Source organism: Mytilus californianus, unplaced genomic scaffold (assembly GCF_021869535.1).
Source record: "Mytilus californianus isolate M0D057914Y unplaced genomic scaffold, xbMytCali1.0.p SCAF_9, whole genome shotgun sequence".
In the NCBI taxonomy this organism is placed as follows: domain Eukaryota; kingdom Metazoa; phylum Mollusca; class Bivalvia; order Mytilida; family Mytilidae; genus Mytilus; species Mytilus californianus.
In genome coordinates, this window is record NW_026262745.1 from 45,946,042 (window position 1) to 45,968,016 (window position 21,975).

A 21,975-nucleotide genomic window follows, 5' to 3' on the forward strand; every position below is an offset into this window, starting at 1 on the left:
TATACAAGTTTCATTGGTTTCAGTGTTAGATAATCCAAAAATTTAAATTTCAGGTAAAATCTTAACTGTGTGCATGCTAAATGACCAAAAAAGGCTAAAATACCTTATTGTAGCAATTTGAGGGCTGTAATTTGACACTAACATAATTGTTACATACAAAAAATAATGTAACATGATTTCTGACAACAAATGTGACCAATTTTCACTGTAAAGGCTATGATTTCTAAAAATAGAATTTAACATGCCTGTCAGTAATAGGTATAAAACCACTAATTCATAGCCCTATTGCTTTCTATGTTAAATTCTGCAATTTCAAGCATAAATGGCTACTTTGTCTTAAGTTCAAATTAAGTGGCAGTTATTTCATGTCAAAACTGTACCTTATGCTGACTTGTGCTGAAAAAATCAACATACCTTTAATTGCATATTAGAGCGTACTGGTTCCCGGAAGTTTGATAGTACAGAAACAGGAACTTCTGATCTGAACAACAGGCCAAATGAGCCCTCCTATCAAAATTTCATATACTTCTTTATTATTCAAATAAAACTTTCAACTAGGGTTCTACAGTGATCCCAAGTCCCAAAGCCTTCATTTGATACTAAAACTACCCAAATATTCAAACTATTGACAAAGATACAGCTATGCGTAGGAACTATTTTGTTTAAAATATGTACTACTTTCTTGTATGTTCTTTCCGACCGGGCCTGAATTAGTGGTTCTATACCTATAACAGCACCAAACTTGTTATATTGACTTCTGCTTGACTTAATTTCCTTCTATGATCTATTTCTAGCATAGAAAAACACATAAAGCTTTTGTCAAAACAATATATCACTGAATTCAAGCTCAAATTGGACTGGTAGTAACATATGCGTTAAACAAAGAAAACTATATATGGATACTAATAGTGACAGATATGACACTTTTTCAATTTTTACCATTTCTGATTTGTTAATATCTACTCAAATAACAGTGTTCTTACCTATATGTCTTATTTTTATCAGGGATTCTTCCTTGAATATAAATACAGTGGTCCAAACATAAAATATAATTGATAATTTTATCCCCCCTTTTTTCTACATGTTGGAAAAGGATAGTGATTTGGTAAAAAAAACATACTTTTATGTATAAACATGGATCAACAAGAGCAATTCATGTATCTCCAAGATAGACAACTTGCTAAAATGGTTATAAAATGCATTTCAAGTGAGATTTTGGAATTCCTATATAAGTATACACCAATTTTCCTTGAAATAAATAACTCACCAAGAAACACAATAAAACATGAACACTCACTAGATAATTTGACCAAAAACGATATTTATACTATAAACTAGTCATAATATACAAGTTTCATTGGTTTCAGTGTTAGATAATCCAAAAATTTAAATTTCAGGTAAAATCTTAACTGTGTGCATGCTAAATGACCAAAAAAGGCTAAAATACCTTATTGTAGCAATTTGAGGGCTGTAATTTGACACTAACATAATTGTTACATACAAAAAATAATGTAACGTGATTTCTGACAACAAATCTGACCAATTTTCACTGTAAAGGGTATGATTTCTAAAAATAGAATTTAACATGCCTGTCAGTATAACAGCACCAAACTTGTTATATTGACTTCTGCTTGACTTAATTTCCTTCTATGATCTATTTCTAGCATAGAAAAACACATAAAGCTTTTGTCAAAACAATATATCACTGAATTCAAGCTCAAATTGGACTGGTAGTAACATATGCGTTAAACAAAGAAAACTATATATGGATACTAATAGTGACAGATATGACACTTTTTCAATTTTTACCAGTTCTGATTTGTTAATATCTACTCAAATAACAGTGTTCTTACCTATATGTCTTATTTTTATCAGGGATTCTTCCTTGAATATAAATACAGTGGTCCAAACATAAAATATAATTGATAATTTTATCCCCCCTTTTTTCTACATGTTGGAAAAGGATAGTGATTTGGTAAAAAAAACATACTTTTATGTATAAACATGGATCAACAAGAGCAATTCATGTATCTCCAAGATAGACAACTTGCTAAAATGGTTATAAAATGCATTTCAAGTGAGATTTTGGAATTCCTATATAACTATACACCAATTTTCCTTGAAATAAATAACTCACCAAGAAACACAATAAAACATGAACACTCACTAGATAATTTGACCAAAAACGATATTTATACTATAAACTAGTCATAATATACAAGTTTCATTGGTTTCAGTGTTAGGTAATCCAAAAATTTAAATTTCAGGTAAAATCTTAACTGTGTGCATGCTAAATGACCAAAAAAGGCTAAAATACCTTATTGTAGCAATTTGAGGGCTGTAATTTGACACTAACATAATTGTTACATACAAAAAATAATGTAACATGATTTCTGACAACAAATGTGACCAATTTTCACTGTAAAGGGTATGATTTCTAAAAATAGAATTTAACATGCCTGTCAGTAATAACAGCACCAAACTTGTTATATTGACTTCTGCTTGACTTAATTTCCTTCTATGATCTATTTCTAGCATAGAAAAACACATAAAGCTTTTGTCAAAACAATATATCACTGAATTCAAGCTCAAATTGGACTGGTAGTAACATATGCGTTAAACAAAGAAAACTATATATGGATACTAATAGTGACAGATATGACACTTTTTCAATTTTTACCAGTTCTGATTTGTTAATATCTACTCAAATAACAGTGTTCTTACCTATATGTCTTATTTTTATCAGGGATCCTTCCTTGAAAATAAATACAGTGGTCCAAACATAAAATATAATTGATAATTTTATCCCCCCTTTTTTCTACATGTTGGAAAAGGATAGTGATTTGGTAAAAAAAACATACTTTTATGTATAAACATGGATCAACAAGAGCAATTCATGTATCTCCAAGATAGACAACTTGCTAAAATGGTTATAAAATGCATTTCAAGTGAGATTTTGGAATTCCTATATAAGTATACACCAATTTTCCTTGAAATAAATAACTCACCAAGAAACACAATAAAACATGAACACTCACTAGATAATTTGACCAAAAACGATATTTATACTATAAACTAGTCATAATATACAAGTTTCATTGGTTTCAGTGTTAGATAATCCAAAAATTTAAATTTCAGGTAAAATCTTAACTGTGTGCATGCTAAATGACCAAAAAAGGCTAAAATACCTTATTGTAGCAATTTGAGGGCTGTAATTTGACACTAACATAATTGTTACATACAAAAAATAATGTAACATGATTTCTGACAACAAATGTGACCAATTTTCACTGTAAAGGGTATGATTTCTAAAAATAGAATTTAACATGCCTGTCAGTAATACAGCACCAAACTTGTTATATTGACTTCTGCTTGACTTAATTTCCTTCTATGATCTATTTCTAGCATAGAAAAACACATAAAGCTTTTGTCAAAACAATATATCACTGAATTCAAGCTCAAATTGGACTGGTAGTAACATATGCTTTAAACAAAGAAAACTATATATGGATACTAATAGTGACAGATATGACACTTTTTCAATTTTTACCAGTTCTGATTTGTTAATATCTACTCAAATAACAGTGTTCTTACCTATATGTCTTATTTTTATCAGGGATCCTTCCTTGAAAATAAATACAGTGGTCCAAACATAAAATATAATTGATAATTTTATCCCCCCTTTTTTCTACATGTTGGAAAAGGATAGTGATTTGGTAAAAAAAACATACTTTTATGTATAAACATGGATCAACAAGAGCAATTCATGTATCTCCAAGATAGACAACTTGCTAAAATGGTTATAAAATGCATTTCAAGTGAGATTTTGGAATTCCTATATAAGTATACACCAATTTTCCTTGAAATAAATAACTCACCAAGAAACACAATAAAACATGAACACTCACTAGATAATTTGACCAAAAACGATATTTATACTATAAACTAGTCATAATATACAAGTTTCATTGGTTTCAGTGTTAGATAATCCAAAAATTTAAATTTCAGGTAAAATCTTAACTGTGTGCATGCTAAATGACCAAAAAAGGCTAAAATACCTTATTGTAGCAATTTGAGGGCTGTAATTTGACACTAACATAATTGTTACATACAAAAAATAATGTAACATGATTTCTGACAACAAATGTGACCAATTTTCACTGTAAAGGGTATGATTTCTAAAAATAGAATTTAACATGCCTGTCAGTATAACAGCACCAAACTTGTTATATTGACTTCTGCTTGACTTAATTTCCTTCTATGATCTATTTCTAGCATAGAAAAACACATAAAGCTTTTGTCAAAACAATATATCACTGAATTCAAGCTCAAATTGGACTGGTAGTAACATATGCGTTAAACAAAGAAAACTATATATGGATACTAATAGTGACAGATATGACACTTTTTCAATTTTTACCAGTTCTGATTTGTTAATATCTACTCAAATAACAGTGTTCTTACCTATATGTCTTATTTTTATCAGGGATTCTTCCTTGAATATAAATACAGTGGTCCAAACATAAAATATAATTGATAATTTTATCCCCCCTTTTTTCTACATGTTGGAAAAGGATAGTGATTTGGTAAAAAAACATACTTTTATGTATAAACATGGATCAACAAGAGCAATTCATGTATCTCCAAGATAGACAACTTGCTAAAATGGTTATAAAATGCATTTCAAGTGAGATTTTGGAATTCCTATATAAGTATACACCAATTTTCCTTGAAATAAATAACTCACCAAGAAACACAATAAAACATGAACACTCACTAGATAATTTGACCAAAAACGATATTTATACTATAAACTAGTCATAATATACAAGTTTCTTTGGTTTCAGTGTTAGATAATCCAAAAATTTAAATTTCAGGTAAAATCTTAACTGTGTGCATGCTAAATGACCAAAAAAGGCTAAAATACCTTATTGTAGCAATTTGAGGGCTGTAATTTGACACTAACATAATTGTTACATACAAAAAATAATGTAACATGATTTCTGACAACAAATGTGACCAATTTTCACTGTAAAGGGTATGATTTCTAAAAATAGAATTTAACATGCCTGTCAGTAATACAGCACCAAACTTGTTATATTGACTTCTGCTTGACTTAATTTCCTTCTATGATCTATTTCTAGCATAGAAAAACACATAAAGCTTTTGTCAAAACAATATATCACTGAATTCAAGCTCAAATTGGACTGGTAGTAACATATGCGTTAAACAAAGAAAACTATATATGGATACTAATAGTGACAGATATGACACTTTTTCAGTTTTTACCAGTTCTGATTTGTTAATATCTACTCAAATAACAGTGTTCTTACCTATATGTCTTATTTTTATCAGGGATTCTTCCTTGAATATAAATACAGTGGTCCAAACATAAAAGATAATTGATAATTTTATCCCCCCTTTTTTCTACATGTTGGAAAAGGATAGTGATTTGGTAAAAAAACCATACTTTTATGTATAAACATGGATCAACAAGAGCAATTCATGTATCTCCAAGATAGACAACTTGCTAAAATGGTTATAAAATGCATTTCAAGTGAGATTTTGGAATTCCTATATAAGTATACACCAATTTTCCTTGAAATAAATAACTCACCAAGAAACACAATAAAACATGAACACTCACTAGATAATTTGACCAAAACGATATTTATACTATAAACTAGTCATAATATACAAGTTTCATTGGTTTCAGTGTTAGATAATCCAAAAATTTAAATTTCAGGTAAAATCTTAACTGTGTGCATGCTAAATGACCAAAAAAGGCTAAAATACCTTATTGTAGCAATTTGAGGGCTGTAATTTGACACTAACATAATTGTTACATACAAAAAATAATGTAACATGATTTCTGACAACAAATGTGACCAATTTTCACTGTAAAGGGTATGATTTCTAAAAATAGAATTTAACATGCCTGTCAGTAATATAACAGCACCAAACTTGTTATATTGACTTCTGCTTGGCTTAATTTCCTTCTATGATCTATTTCTAGCATAGAAAAACACATAAAGCTTTTGTCAAAACAATATATCACTGAATTCAAGCTCAAATTGGACTGGTAGTAACATATGCATTAAACAAAGAAAACTATATATGGATACTAATAGTGACAGATATGACACTTTTTCAATTTTTACCAGTTCTGATTTGTTAATATCTACTCAAATAACAGTGTTCTTACCTATATGTCTTATTTTTATCAGGGATTCTTCCTTGAATATAAATACAGTGGTCCAAACATAAAATATAATTGATAATTTTATCCCCCCTTTTTTCTACATGTTGGAAAAGGATAGTGATTTGGTAAAAAAAACATACTTTTATGTATAAACATGGATCAACAAGAGCAATTCATGTATCTCCAAGATAGACAACTTGCTAAAATGGTTATAAAATGCATTTCAAGTGAGATTTTGGAATTCCTATATAAGTATACACCAATTTTCCTTGAAATAAATAACTCACCAAGAAACACAATAAAACATGAACACTCACTAGATAATTTGACCAAAACAATATTTATACTATAAACTAGTCATAATATACAAGTTTCATTGGTTTCAGTGTTAGATAATCCAAAAATTTAAATTTCAGGTAAAATCTTAACTGTGTGCATGCTAAATGACCAATAAAGGCTAAAATACCTTATTGTAGCAATTTGAGGGCTGTAATTTGACACTAACATAATTGTTACATACAAAAAATAATGTAACATGATTTCTGACAACAAATGTGACCAATTTTCACTGTAAAGACTATGATTTCTAAAAATAGAATTTAACATGCCTGTCAGTATAACAGCACCAAACTTGTTATATTGACTTCTGCTTGACTTAATTTCCTTCTATGATCTATTTCTAGCATAGAAAAACACATAAAGCTTTTGTCAAAACAATATATCACTGAATTCAAGCTCAAATTGGACTGGTAGTAACATATGCTTTAAACAAAGAAAACTATATATGGATACTAATAGTGACAGATATGACACTTTTTCAATTTTTACCAGTTCTGATTTGTTAATATCTACTCAAATAACAGTGTTCTTACCTATATGTCTTATTTTTATCAGGGATTCTTCCTTGAATATAAATACAGTGGTCCAAACATAAAATATAATTGATAATTTTATCCCCCCTTTTTTCTACATGTTGGAAAAGGATAGTGATTTGGTAAAAAAAACATACTTTTATGTATAAACATGGATCAACAAGAGCAATTCATGTATCTCCAAGATAGACAACTTGCTAAAATGGTTATAAAATGCATTTCAAGTGAGATTTTGGAATTCCTATATAAGTATACACCAATTTTCCTTGAAATAAATAACTCACCAAGAAACACAATAAAACATGAACACTCACTAGATAATTTGACCAAAACGATATTTATACTATAAACTAGTCATAATATACAAGTTTCATTGGTTTCAGTGTTAGATAATCCAAAAATTTAAATTTCAGGTAAAATCTTAACTGTGTGCATGCTAAATGACCAAAAAAGGCTAAAATACCTTATTGTAGCAATTTGAGGGCTGTAATTTGACACTAACATAATTGTTACATACAAAAAATAATGTAACATGATTTCTGACAACAAATGTGACCAATTTTCACTGTAAAGGGTATGATTTCTAAAAATAGAATTTAACATGCCTGTCAGTAATAGGTATAAAACCACTAATTCATAGCCCCATTGCTTTCTATGTTAAATTCTGCAATTTCAAGCATAAATGGCTACTTTGTCTTAAGTTCAAATTAAGTGGCAGTTATTTCATGTCAAAACTGTACCTTATGCTGACTTGTGCTGAAAAAATCAACATACCTTTAATTGCATATTAGAGCGTACTGGTTCCCGGAAGTTTGATAGTACAGAAACAGGAACTTCTGATCTGAACAACAGGCCAAATGAGCCCTCCTATCAAAATTTCATATACTTCTTTATTATTCAAATAAAACTTTCAACTAGGGTTCTACAGTGATCCCAAGTCCCAAAGCTTTCATTTGATACTAAAACTACCCAAATATTCAAACTATTGACAAAGATACAGCTATGCGTAGGAACTATTTTGTTTAAAATATGTACTACTTTCTTGTATGTTCTTTCCGACCGGGCCTGAATTAGTGGTTCTATACCTATAACAGCACCAAACTTGTTATATTGACTTCTGCTTGACTTAATTTCCTTCTATGATCTATTTCTAGCATAGAAAAACACATAAAGCTTTTGTCAAAACAATATATCACTGAATTCAAGCTCAAATTGGACTGGTAGTAACATATGCGTTAAACAAAGAAAACTATATATGGATACTAATAGTGACAGATATGACACTTTTTCAATTTTTACCAGTTCTGATTTGTTAATATCTACTCAAATAACAGTGTTCTTACCTATATGTCTTATTTTTATCAGGGATTCTTCCTTGAATATAAATACAGTGGTCCAAACATAAAATATAATTGATAATTTTATCCCCCCTTTTTTCTACATGTTGGAAAAGGATAGTGATTTGGTAAAAAAACCATACTTTTATGTATAAACATGGATCAACAAGAGCAATTCATGTATCTCCAAGATAGACAACTTGCTAAAATGGTTATAAAATGCATTTCAAGTGAGATTTTGGAATTCCTATATAAGTATACACCAATTTTCCTTGAAATAAATAACTCACCAAGAAACACAATAAAACATGAACACTCACTAGATAATTTGACCAAAACGATATTTATACTATAAACTAGTCATAATATACAAGTTTCATTGGTTTCAGTGTTAGATAATCCAAAAATTTAAATTTCAGGTAAAATCTTAACTGTGTGCATGCTAAATGACCAAAAAAGGCTAAAATACCTTATTGTAGCAATTTGAGGGCTGTAATTTGACACTAACATAATTGTTACATACAAAAAATAATGTAACATGATTTCTGACAACAAATGTGACCAATTTTCACTGTAAAGGGTATGATTTCTAAAAATAGAATTTAACATGCCTGTCAGTAATAGGTATAAAACCACTAATTCATAGCCCCATTGCTTTCTATGTTAAATTCTGCAATTTCAAGCATAAATGGCTACTTTGTCTTAAGTTCAAATTAAGTGGCAGTTATTTCATGTCAAAACTGTACCTTATGCTGACTTGTGCTGAAAAAATCAACATACCTTTAATTGCATATTAGAGCGTACTGGTTCCCGGAAGTTTGATAGTACAGAAACAGGAACTTCTGATCTGAACAACAGGCCAAATGAGCCCTCCTATCAAAATTTCATGTACTTCTTTATTATTCAAATAAAACTTTCAACTAGGGTTCTACAGTGATCCCAAGTCCCAAAGCTTTCATTTGATACTAAAACTACCCAAATATTCAAACTATTGACAAAGATACAGCTATGCGTAGGAACTATTTTGTTTAAAATATGTACTACTTTCTTGTATGTTCTTTCCGACCGGGCCTGAATTAGTGGTTCTATACCTATAACAGCACCAAACTTGTTATATTGACTTCTGCTTGACTTAATTTCCTTCTATGATCTATTTCTAGCATAGAAAAACACATAAAGCTTTTGTCAAAACAATATATCACTGAATTCAAGCTCAAATTGGACTGGTAGTAACATATGCGTTAAACAAAGAAAACTATATATGGATACTAATAGTGACAGATATGACACTTTTTCAATTTTTACCATTTCTGATTTGTTAATATCTACTCAAATAACAGTGTTCTTACCTATATGTCTTATTTTTATCAGGGATTCTTCCTTGAATATAAATACAGTGGTCCAAACATAAAATATAATTGATAATTTTATCCCCCCTTGTTTCTACATGTTGGAAAAGGATAGTGATTTGGTAAAAAAAACATACTTTTATGTATAAACATGGATCAACAAGAGCAATTCATGTATCTCCAAGATAGACAACTTGCTAAAATGGTTATAAAATGCATTTCAAGTGAGATTTTGGAATTCCTATATAAGTATACACCAATTTTCCTTGAAATAAATAACTCACCAAGAAACACAATAAAACATCAACACTCACTAGATAATTTGACCAAAACGATATTTATACTATAAACTAGTCATAATATACAAGTTTCATTGGTTTCAGTGTTAAATAATCCAAAAATTTAAATTTCAGGTAAAATCTTAACTGTGTGCATGCTAAATGACCAATAAAGGCTAAAATACCTTATTGTAGCAATTTGAGGGCTGTAATTTGACACTAACATAATTGTTACATACAAAAAATAATGTAACATGATTTCTGACAACAAATGTGACCAATTTTCACTGTAAAGGGTATGATTTCTAAAAATAGAATTTAACATGCCTGTCAGTAATACAGCACCAAACTTGTTATATTGACTTCTGCTTGACTTAATTTCCTTCTATGATCTATTTCCAGCATAGAAAAACACATAAAGCTTTTGTCAAAACAATATATCACTGAATTCAAGCTCAAATTGAACTGGTAGTAACATATGCTTTAAACAAAGAAAACTATATATGGATACTAATAGTGACAGATATGACACTTTTTCAATTTTTACCAGTTCTGATTTGTTAATATCTACTCAAATAACAGTGTTCTTACCTATATGTCTTATTTTTATCAGGGATTCTTCCTTGAATATAAATACAGTGGTCCAAACATAAAATATAATTGATAATTTTATCCCCCCTTTTTTCTACATGTTGGAAAAGGATAGTGATTTGGTAAAAAAAACATACTTTTATGTATAAACATGGATCAACAAGAGCAATTCATGTATCTCCAAGATAGACAACTTGCTAAAATGGTTATAAAATGCATTTCAAGTGAGATTTTGGAATTCCTATATAAGTATACACCAATTTTCCTTGAAATAAATAACTCACCAAGAAACACAATAAAACATGAACACTCACTAGATAATTTGACCAAAACGATATTTATACTATAAACTAGTCATAATATACAAGTTTCATTGGTTTCAGTGTTAGATAATCCAAAAATTTAAATTTCAGGTAAAATCTTAACTGTGTGCATGCTAAATGACCAAAAAAGGCTAAAATACCTTATTGTAGCAATTTGAGGGCTGTAATTTGACACTAACATAATTGTTACATACAAAAAATAATGTAACATGATTTCTGACAACAAATGTGACCAATTTTCACTGTAAAGGGTATGATTTCTAAAAATAGAATTTAACATGCCTGTCAGTAATAGGTATAAAACCACTAATTCATAGCCCCATTGCTTTCTATGTTAAATTCTGCAATTTCAAGCATAAATGGCTACTTTGTCTTAAGTTCAAATTAAGTGGCAGTTATTTCATGTCAAAACTGTACCTTATGCTGACTTGTGCTGAAAAAATCAACATACCTTTAATTGCATATTAGAGCGTACTGGTTCCCGGAAGTTTGATAGTACAGAAACAGGAACTTCTGATCTGAACAACAGGCCAAATGAGCCCTCCTATCAAAATTTCATATACTTCTTTATTATTCAAATAAAACTTTCATGGGACTTCATATAACATAGGACCCTATGGACAATACATTCAAATGTCTTTTTTTAGAGAACCACTGAATGGAATGAAACCAAACATGGCATGAATGTTCCTTATGAGGTACTGACCGAGTGTTGTTACTTTGTAGCAAATCAATTAACCAAGATGGCTGCCAAAGGGGGACTTTGAGAGAACCGCTGAATGGAATGAAACCAAACATGGCATGAATGTTCCTTATGAGGTGCTGACCAAGTGTTGTTACTTTGAAGCCGATGCATCATCCAAGATGGCTGCCAGCGGGGGACTTAGTTTAACATAGGACCCTATAGGAAATACATACAATGTCTTCTTTTAAAGAACCACTGAATGGAATGAAACCAAACATGGCATGAATGTTCCTTTTGAGGTGCTGACCAAGTGTTGTTACTTTGAAGCCGATCCATCATCCAAGATGGCTGCCAGCGGGGGACTTAGTTTAACATAGGACCCTATGGGAAATACATACAAATGTCTTCTTTTATAGAACTACTGAATGGAATGAAACCAAACATGGCATGAATGTTCCTTATGAAGTGCTGACCAAGTGTTGTTTTTTTGTAGTAGATCTATCATCCAAGATGGCCACCAGCTGGGGACAGTGTTTAACAAAGGACCCTATTGACAAAACATACACATGTCTTCTTTTAGAGAACCAATGAATGGATTGAAACCAAATATGGCATGAATGTTCCTTGTTGAGGTGCTGACTAAGTGTTGTTACTTTGAAGCTGATCCTTCATCCAAGATGGCCGCCAGCGGGGGGACTTCCTTTAACATAAGACCCTATTGGAAATACATACAAATGCTTCTTCTAGAAGTGCACTGAATGGAATGAACCAAACATGGCATAAATGTTCCTTATGAGGTGCTGACCAAGTGTTGAAACTTTGAAGCCGATCCATCATCCAAGATGGCCGCCTGCGGGGGACTTAGTTTAACATAGTACCCTATGGGAAATATTTACAAATGTCTTCTTTTAGAGAACCACTGAATGGAATGAAACCAAACATGGCATCAATGTTCCTTATGAGGTGCTGACCAAGTTTTGTTACTTTGAAGCCGATCCACCAATTATGGCCGCCAGCGGGGGACAGTGTTTAACATAGGACCCTACGGGAAATACATACAAATGTCTTCTTTTAAAGAACCACTGAATGGAATGAAACCAAACACGACATGAATGTTCCTTTTGAGGTGCTGACCAAGTGTTGTTACTTTGAAGCAGATCCATCATCCAAGATGTCCACCAGCTGGGGACAGTGTTTAACAAAGGACCCTATGGACAAATATACAAATGTCTTCTTTTAGAGAACCACTGAATGGATTGAAACCAAACACGGCATGAATGTTCCTTGTTGAGGTGCTGACTAAGTGTTGTTACTTTGAAGCTGATCCTTCATCCACGATGGCCGCCAGCGGGGGGACTTCCTTTAACATAAGACCCTATTGGAAATACATACAAATGCTTCTTCTAGAGGTGCACTGAATGGAATGAAACCAAACATGTTATAAATGTTTCTTATGAGGTGCTGATGAAGTGTTGCTACTTTGTTGCTGATTTACTGTTCAAGATTGCCACCAGGATTTTTTATTAAATTACAGGGCCAATATTAAACCAAATTTGGCCTCACTCATTATTAGGGTATTTGTTATGATTTTAATCTATTTTAACATGATTTCCAAAACCAAAGTAGAATCAGGTGAGCGACACAGGCTCTTGAGAGCCTCTAGTTATTAAATTCCTCTAAGTGGAATCATACTTTCATAAGTAATATCTTTATATTTGTGTGATAAAGTTTAGTTAAATGTTTATGATTTATATGCCTTTCTGTATTTAAATTGAGATAAATTGAACAAAGTTCAATTGCTTTAGAAACCATTACTGTAAACCAACTTAATTTCGCGGATACTTTATTTCGCATTCAGCCCTTTCTAGTCCATTGCACGGCGATTTATTTTCGTGATTTTCAAATTAATTTGATGTAGTTAAATAAGGAAAAATCCAAGTTATACATTTATTCAAGTTATTGTTCTACTCGTGAAAGTCGCGAAAATAAATCGCTCGCGAAAATTAGTTGGTTTACAGTATATTACAATACATGTTTTTATTTTTTATGTTAACTTCAATGAAAAAATTAACTTGGTTAGAAAGATCTTCCCTTAGTGGTAAACATGATGCCTGATATTTCTGTTATTAAAAAAATGAAAGAGACTAACACTGTTGTGCATCTCTCATTCTCCAAAGTATGACTTAGTGTAAAATACTTTGTATATTCAAGGATATCGTAGTTCATTAGCACTGATTTAGTACTGTATGGTATTGTTATGTTTCATCTTGCTTTCAAATATTTTTTTTTCTTAACTTTTTCTTATTTTTTATGAAACGTTATTATTTTTTTGTTAAGGAAAAGGAACAGAAGGAACAGAAGATCGTCTCCTTGCTATCAAGCCATCAGAAAATGATCTCCTTGACAACCATGACAACAAGCCAGCAGAACAATATGCAAAAATTACATAATTGCATGCTGAACCAGAAAAAGATAAAAAAAAAACAACATACAGCTTAACAACAAATGAAATTTAAAGATGAATTCAAAACATTTTAGATGACACCAGTGGTTTTGGTATCTATGTTTGTTTTAACATCTGCCTGTTAAGATAATTTTTGTTGTTTTCTGATTTTTTAAGTATTTAGACTTTGTACTGGTTATTTGCATTAATTTTATTGGTATAAGGTATAAGGGTTCTTTTCACAAAAAATCTTATGAGTAAAAATACTCAAAAGTGATGATCATTTTAGTATAACTTACAATCAATTTTAATCATAATATTTTATGTGAAAAGAGTCAGAGTTTTTCATTACCAGTAACTCGCAAAAGATTAGTGGTTCTTTTTTTTGTTTTTTTTTATTCAACAACAATATTGCACATGCTGTTAACAGATTTCTTCTTTTTTTTGTAGAACGGATTAATTGGTCCCAAATTTAGCTTGCTCTCCTAGAGTGCAATGTCGTGGGTTAGATCCAAGGCTAGTGCAAATCAAAGACTTTAGAATTGGATTTTGCTGCTTCCCTGTCAAGCACAAAATATTTAGAAGTAAAGGTAAAGACTGGTTGACTTGTAGTGCAGAACAGAGTAAGGAGGAAAGATTGGGCAACATGCTATCAGAATAATGTGTCCCAGTAGAATGATATTTTTTCCAAAGGATTGTTACCTTGTGAGCTAGCATGACCAAAATCTTACTCAGCCTCACAGGCAAAACATATTGCATCTCCATACTACATTAACTTGATAGTATTGCGAACATGCAAGTGATATTTTATGCTTGTTTAGAAGCTGTCATGTAAGAAATCCCTTTTTGTAATATGATTTTTGTCACAAATATAAATTTTGTTTCTTGCATCCAATACATGACTGTCATAAAATGAAAAAAAGTGGTAATAAATTTCAATAAAAATATAGAATCAAACAAATAGATAAAGGTTCTCAAGCTACCAAGGGAAGTATGAATACTAAGCTATTGAAATATGGAGTAAGTATCTGCTAAGGTTATACAAAGTCTAGTCACAGTATATATTAGTACCTGTAGGTGAATAACAACTAATTAAATATTTAAATGTCATATAAAATATTGTATGAAGCTATCAAGATTTATTTCTGCCATTAAAAATTGATCGTATCATACATAGATTTAAATCATCAAAGCAAAATGCACATATTCACCCAATTCATATTATGAATTCAGAGTGTGTAATTGTTATAATTGAAACTGCAACAGGACAGCATTGTGAAGAATAAAGGTCAAACTGCCAATTTTTACAATTTATTTTAACTACAATTTTGTTCAGAAATCGATTTAATTATCTTGTATTATATTTGGTTGTTAAATGTCAAGGATTTTACTATCATTAATTCTTGTTTGCATTAATCATTGCACCATTAGTCAAGTAAATTTAGCTAAAAAATGAAATGAAAAAAGGTTTAACTTTATTTGGTGCTTGTGGATAGTTGTCTCAAGAATAATCATATCACATCTTCTTATTTTTATATTAGATTAGTATTTTTGGTTGTGAATTATTGTCAAATGTCAGTAAGACAAATGATTATATTACTTAGGTAACTTATACTGAAAGGTTGGAAGCTAGTCCTTGTATACAAGTAGTAAGGGGATGAGCAGCTCGAATCGATGACAGTTACACGATTTGTACCATATGACATGGTAGCTCAATTGCTCTTTTTTATAATCTGATAAATAAATGTTTCTATTGAAAATTAATTCAGAGTTTTATTATCTAACAGTAAATTAAGCAAATTGTACTTTGTCTTTTATAAAACTATTTCCCCGATAATGCCAATATATGAAAAAGAGGTTTATTAGAAGCTCAACTGTTCATGCCTCTTTTGAGAAATAGTATAGTAAAATTCATTGTTAAGAAAGCAACTTGAAAGGTAGTCAGGAAGACTAGTAAACAGTATTTTAATGTCCAAGTGCCTCTCATTAATCAATACATTATTAAATCGTATGTTTTATCATATAATTATGTTTTTGTGTATAAATGAAGGAAAAAGTGCAAAAGTTTAAAATAAGTGAGTAACAAAAATGAGAATTTATAACATTGTCAAATAAACAGTTATTTTTGGTATATTTTTCCAATGACCAAGACAATATAAGAATTTTTAACTTTATTTTTACACTTTTACACACTAATGGAAAAAAAGGAAATTGTTTCTTTTTAAAGTTCATAGAAATTTATCATGTACACAACACTTGAGCAATAACAAATAGTTATATTGTGGTTAATGTACTCCTGAAGAAATTAAAGCTATGGGATGCTATGCTCAGTCCTTGCAAATTTTATGCTGATATTTGTTAAATCTTCTTTGAAATGAGTAATTAAAGATTCACCATAAGAAGTCTATTCACCAGTTGCGTTACTTTTTTATGATAGATTACAACAGTTTTTAGTTATACTATTTTATAATATCTTGTTCAGTTTTTCTTTTGTACATTGAAACCATTTATGAATATATATATTTGTTAAATCTTCTTTGAAATGAGTAATTAAAGATTCACCATAAGAAGTCTATTCACCAGTTGCGTTACTTTTTTATGATAGATTACAACAGTTTTTAGTTATACTATTTTATAATATCTTGTTCAGTTTTTTTTTTGTACATTGAAACCATTTATGAATATATATATTTGTTAAATCTTCTTTGAAATGAGTAATTAAAGATTCACCATAAGAAGTCTATTCACCAGTTGCGTCACTTTTTTATGATAGATTACAACAGTTTTTAGTTATACTATTTTATAATATCTTGTTCAGTTTTTTTTTTTGTACATTGAAACCATTTATGAATATATATTGCCCCCCCCCCCCCCCCCCATCAGCATGGTCAGATGTTGTTTATTTCATGATGATAATTTCCAGTAGATGGAGATAATAAATTCCAGTTATTTTTGTTAAGTACTTTAGATAACCATACATATATTCCTGTTTATATTTGTTATATATCACACTGAATGTCACTTTTTTGTTGACTTGTTTTTTCTTTTGTTTTTAGACTTTGTTTAGTTTTAGATTTTAGAACCTCAGCCCCATGACTGAATGACAGAAAAGCACTTTCACTTTTGAACATACTAAACATTTTATTTGTGAATTTTCTATATATTTGTTGTTGTATTTAAAAGACCAGAAGAATGAAGAATTTGGTAATTAAAAACATTTTCCTCTACTTATGCTTCTATCTTGTGATCCACAATGTTAGCAGTGCATCCAAAGTATTGGAAAGTAAATTTGAATTTTGGGTAATAGTTTTGTATTTACAACAAAGAGAATATACTCTACTTTAATTTTATTGTGCTGTAAATTTTTATCCCATGTGATGGCACAAAACAATCTAAAATTTCTAGCCGCACAACTGCTTGTGTATAAACTTTGAAAAAATGTAATACTTTTAAAGTTATACAGACTTTTAAATTTTGTTGTTTCCCTCAATATATTGACACTTTTCCATGTCGGAATGACTTCAAGGTAACCTGGACACACAGTACAATTGAAACTGTAAATATCATATGTTAACATAAATAGAAATTTGTTTATTTACATAACAAACCTTTTGAGGTCATCCTGGCCCAAAGGGCCAAGTGAGCTTTTCTTATCACTTGGCATCCGTCATCCTTCGTCGTCACCTGTCATTGTCTGTTAACTTTTACAAAAATCTTCTCCTCTGAAACTTAACTGGGCCAAATTTAACCAAACTTGGCCACAATCATCATTTGGGTATCTTGTTTAAAAAATGTGTCCGATGGCCCCGCCTGACAACTAAGATAGCCGACATGGCTAAAAATAGAACAGGGATAAAATGCAAGTTTTGTCTATTATTTTGAAAACTTTTTGAAAAGAGAAAGTTTGACAAGGGCAAAAGTGTTCAGAATGTTGAGCTTTACCAAATGTCCACATACATGTACGTCAAAACTCTCAGACGAGTTCTTGGAGGAGTTATTGCCCTTAAATGACAAATTTCAACATTTTTGCCTAATATCTTGAAAACTATGATAGATCAAGAGAAACTTTAAAATGCAAAAATGATCAGCAAGACAAGTTCTACAAATAAGTCTAACATGGTCAAAATCATCAGTCGACTCCTTATTAGAGATATTGCCCTTTGATGATGATTTTTATCAATTTTTTTGCGTTTTTGCCTTATATCTTAAAAATTATAATAGATAGATAGAAACTTAAATGAGCAAAATTGATCAGCAAGACAAGTTCTACAATTAAGACAATATGGAGGAAATCTTCCGACGACTCCTTATTGGAGTTATTGCCCTTTAATGACGATTTTTACCAATTTTTTTGTGTTTGCATTTTATGATGAAAATTATAATAGATAAATAGACACTTTAAATCACAAAAATGATCAGCAAGGCAAAATCAACCAACACATCAAATTTTGCCAATACAGTTAGTAGACTGTCACTCTATATAGGAGTGATTGCCCTTAAATGAGGACTTTTTTACCCTCTTTTGTGTTTTGAGCAAAAACTAAAGAAGATAAAGAGAAATTAAACAGATAAATGATCAGCAATTCAAGATCAACAAAACAGATTTTTGTCATGAATTCTATTCTTGTCTAGAATGTTGGAGAGTGTCCTTTGTTGAATATGCACATAGACCAAGGTGAGCGACACAGTCTCTTTAGACCCAATCTTATTAAAATTAAATCTCCGCACTTGCTCTTCGTTGTTTATATGTCGCGCGTGGGAGATCTAACAACAGCCGCTTGAGGGTCATGTCTAGGGTCAAATTTGGTGAACTTTGACCGACCAATCAGCGTGCAGAAAATCAATTTCGATTAACCAATCAGCGTCGGGCTTGTATACCATTATCTGATCGTTAAAAAACATGGATGCGCCCAGTTTGGACAACGTTTTGACAAAAGTTTTGCCAAAATTTGGTATAAATGATATAAAGAAGGAGCAAAATGAAATTTTAGAGTGTTTAGTTAACAAGAAGAACTGCGTGGCTGTACTCCCGACTGGTTTTGGCAAGTCACTGCCGTTTCAACTGTACCTTCCAGTTCTCCGGGAGGTTATTGAAAACAGTTCTAACTGGAAAGTTTTAGTCTGTTGTCCCTTAGTAGCTCTGATGCAGGACCAGGTGGAAAAACTCTCGCACATTGGAAATATTACTGCTGCATACAAAGGTTAGTATAACTTTAAGCATGCAGTGGTAGTAAGGCTTCAATAAATGGAATAGTCTATACTATAGTATAATGCCATTAAACACCTAATTTATATTATAATTATTGTGTTGGCAGTGTTGTATAATAAAGATGTTTATAACACCTGAGAAATCAGTTAGGGGGTGACATGTTATCCCCCATGTACAGTGGCGGATCCAGAACTTTTTGTGAGGGGGGCCCACTGACTGACCTAAGAGGGGGCCCGCTTCAGTCATGCTTCAGTGATTCCCTATATAATCAACTACATTTTTCCCACAAAAGGGGGGCCCAGGCCCCCTCGATCCGCCTATGCTGTTGGAGCTACTTATATAATTAATGCAATGCCTCTCTCTTAAGACGTTATTCCCACACCTTATGGTGCCTAGATGCAAGGCCCCCTTTTCCATAGTCCTGGATCCGCATCTGACCAGGCAAAGATGTACATGTATGCCTTATCAAATAAAATATAATTTATTTGCAGGAACATACATTTAAACTTCAGTATGTCAACATATACACATGACTAACAGTAACAAAGCAGTAATATGAAACTTAGATATACATGAGCAAAGTTAAAAAAAATGCAGAAGCAGTAGATCGTAGCCATGGTAGCACATAAATTTGTCTCATTTCACCGAAAACAGATTGTATCGGTCATATTGCCAGTATTTTACAGTCGTTTTGGCCATAATGCTAGTTCTTCATACTTTGTATAAAGATATATACTAAATGTTGTATTAATGAAGCACCAGAGTCCAAGGGAAATGTTGTTAATTACATGTACTAATAATCTATCTCAAAACAAATATACATGCATATAAGAATAAGAAGATGTCGTACATGTACAAGACTTGAAGCATAATTGCCAACTCAACTCTCCACCAGACAACAAATGACAAAGTTTACAACTATAGGTCACCATCTGACCTTCAACAATGAGCAAAATCTTACAGCATAGTCAGCTTTACATGGCCCAGAAACGTGTGGGAAACTTAATTTTTAAATTAGATTGTTATTTGTGTTAAACAGTGAAAAAATAAAAAAAAAATATGAAAAAGTGCAGTCTAAATGACCTTGTTAGATGGCCAAACAGGTAAATTGGCAGAAACATCTCAAAATCGAGAAAATATGCCATGCATTCATTGAAATCTCAGCTGTATTAATTTCTGTATTGGACTTTACAACAATAAGAATTATTTCATTGGATTTCAATCTTTAATCAAACGCAGTGAAATGGAGAAAGGGTATTTGTACAGTGTACATTTAAATTATAGAAGTTATCATAGAAATATGTCTTTTTGGAGACTGCCCACCTACATTTTTTTTTTGCATTTTAGGATCATCTCCCCCAGAGTGACGATCGAATCAAAGAGGGTTTGATATATGTCATTTTTGCATCTCCAGAAACATTGGTTGGTGATCCCTATTGGAGAACTTGTTTAAAGAAGTTTAACATTAAGTTGATTGTAATTGATGAGTTTCACGCAATAGCAATTTGGTAAGTGGATACAATGTTTATTCCCCATGTTCATTTCTATTCGCACATTTACAGGACGTATTATGGTATACCGTTGTCTATATAAAAAAGAATAGTGGTAGGATTGCCAATGAGACAAATCTCCACAAGAGACCAAATGACACAGAAATAAACAACTATAGGTAACCGTACGGCCTTCAATAATGAGCAAAGTCCATACCGCATAGTCAGCTATCAAAGGCCCCGAAATGACAATGTAAAAAAATTCAAACCAGAAAACAAACGGCCTAATTTATGCACAAAAAATGAACGAAAAACAAATATGTAACACATAAACAAATGACAACTACTGAATTACAGGCTCCTGACTTGGGACAGGCACTATACAGAATGTGGCAGGGTTAAACATGTTAGCGGGATCCCAACCCTCCCCTAACCTGTGATTGTCTGTCAATCGTCAACATGTCAGACAGTAACACAAAAACTATTCAACGAATTTGCATGAAACTTTGATGAATTGTTTCTATATATTGATGTGTACTCCTTCCCATTTTTATGAATTTTAGATTTTCAAAAATATAGAATTAAAAAATTAAGACCACTTGTACAGAACTGTACAGCTTTCAAGAACGAGATAACCTAATACTAAAAAGTAAGCTCTTTTAAGACCACTACTTGCAAAATGTTGAACCATTACAATGTAATTATAAGAATGTATGAAAAATAAAACCCTAACCAAATGTGCTAGACAGCAACCAACAACAACCACTGAATGATAGGCTGTTACATAACAATATGGACATGCACATACATGTATTTATTTTTGTTTTGCCGTAAGAATTAACAAATTAGGCAAGAGGTGCTGATATTTACCTTTTATAAAAGTTTTTATAGATGTACTTATTTCTATTTTTCTTTCAGGGGCCAAGATGAAGGAGACAGAAAAGATCCCTCTTTCCCGATGCTACAGTATTGGCTTTAAGTGCAACTTGCACAGTAAGCTTTAGGAAAAAAGTCAGGAAAATATTGCAGCTAGCGGAGGACACAACAGAAATTAATTTATCACCAAACAAGTCTAATATTAAACTAGTATCTTCCAAAATTAAAAATGAAATTGAAATGGGAATGACATGGTTAGTAGATGCATTAGAGGAAAAAAGACAGGACTTCCCACGTACACTTTTGTATTGTTCATCGAT

The 21,975-nt window shown here is 31.3% G+C and overlaps 1 protein-coding gene and 1 long non-coding RNA gene across 3 annotated transcripts in view; both read left to right on the plus strand.

The window, feature by feature from the left end:
* Positions 1 to 16,823, plus strand: part of LOC127714325 (major facilitator superfamily domain-containing protein 6-like) — a 45,647-nt gene extending 28,824 nt beyond the window's left edge. For both annotated transcript variants that reach the window (XM_052220386.1, XM_052220387.1), the window contains one exon: positions 13,975 to 16,823. In XM_052220386.1, coding sequence (XP_052076346.1) covers positions 13,975 to 14,087 — 113 coding nt within the window. In that variant the 3' untranslated portion in view covers positions 14,088 to 16,823. The remainder of the gene's footprint in view (positions 1 to 13,974) is intronic.
* Positions 16,824 to 21,388: 4,565 nt separating this feature from the next.
* LOC127714338 (uncharacterized) lies at positions 21,389 to 21,767 on the plus strand. Its single transcript, XR_007987691.1, has 2 exons — positions 21,389 to 21,428; positions 21,698 to 21,767. It is a non-coding gene; the product is annotated as an uncharacterized LOC127714338 (long non-coding RNA).
* The last annotated feature ends 208 nt before the right edge of the window (positions 21,768 to 21,975 follow it).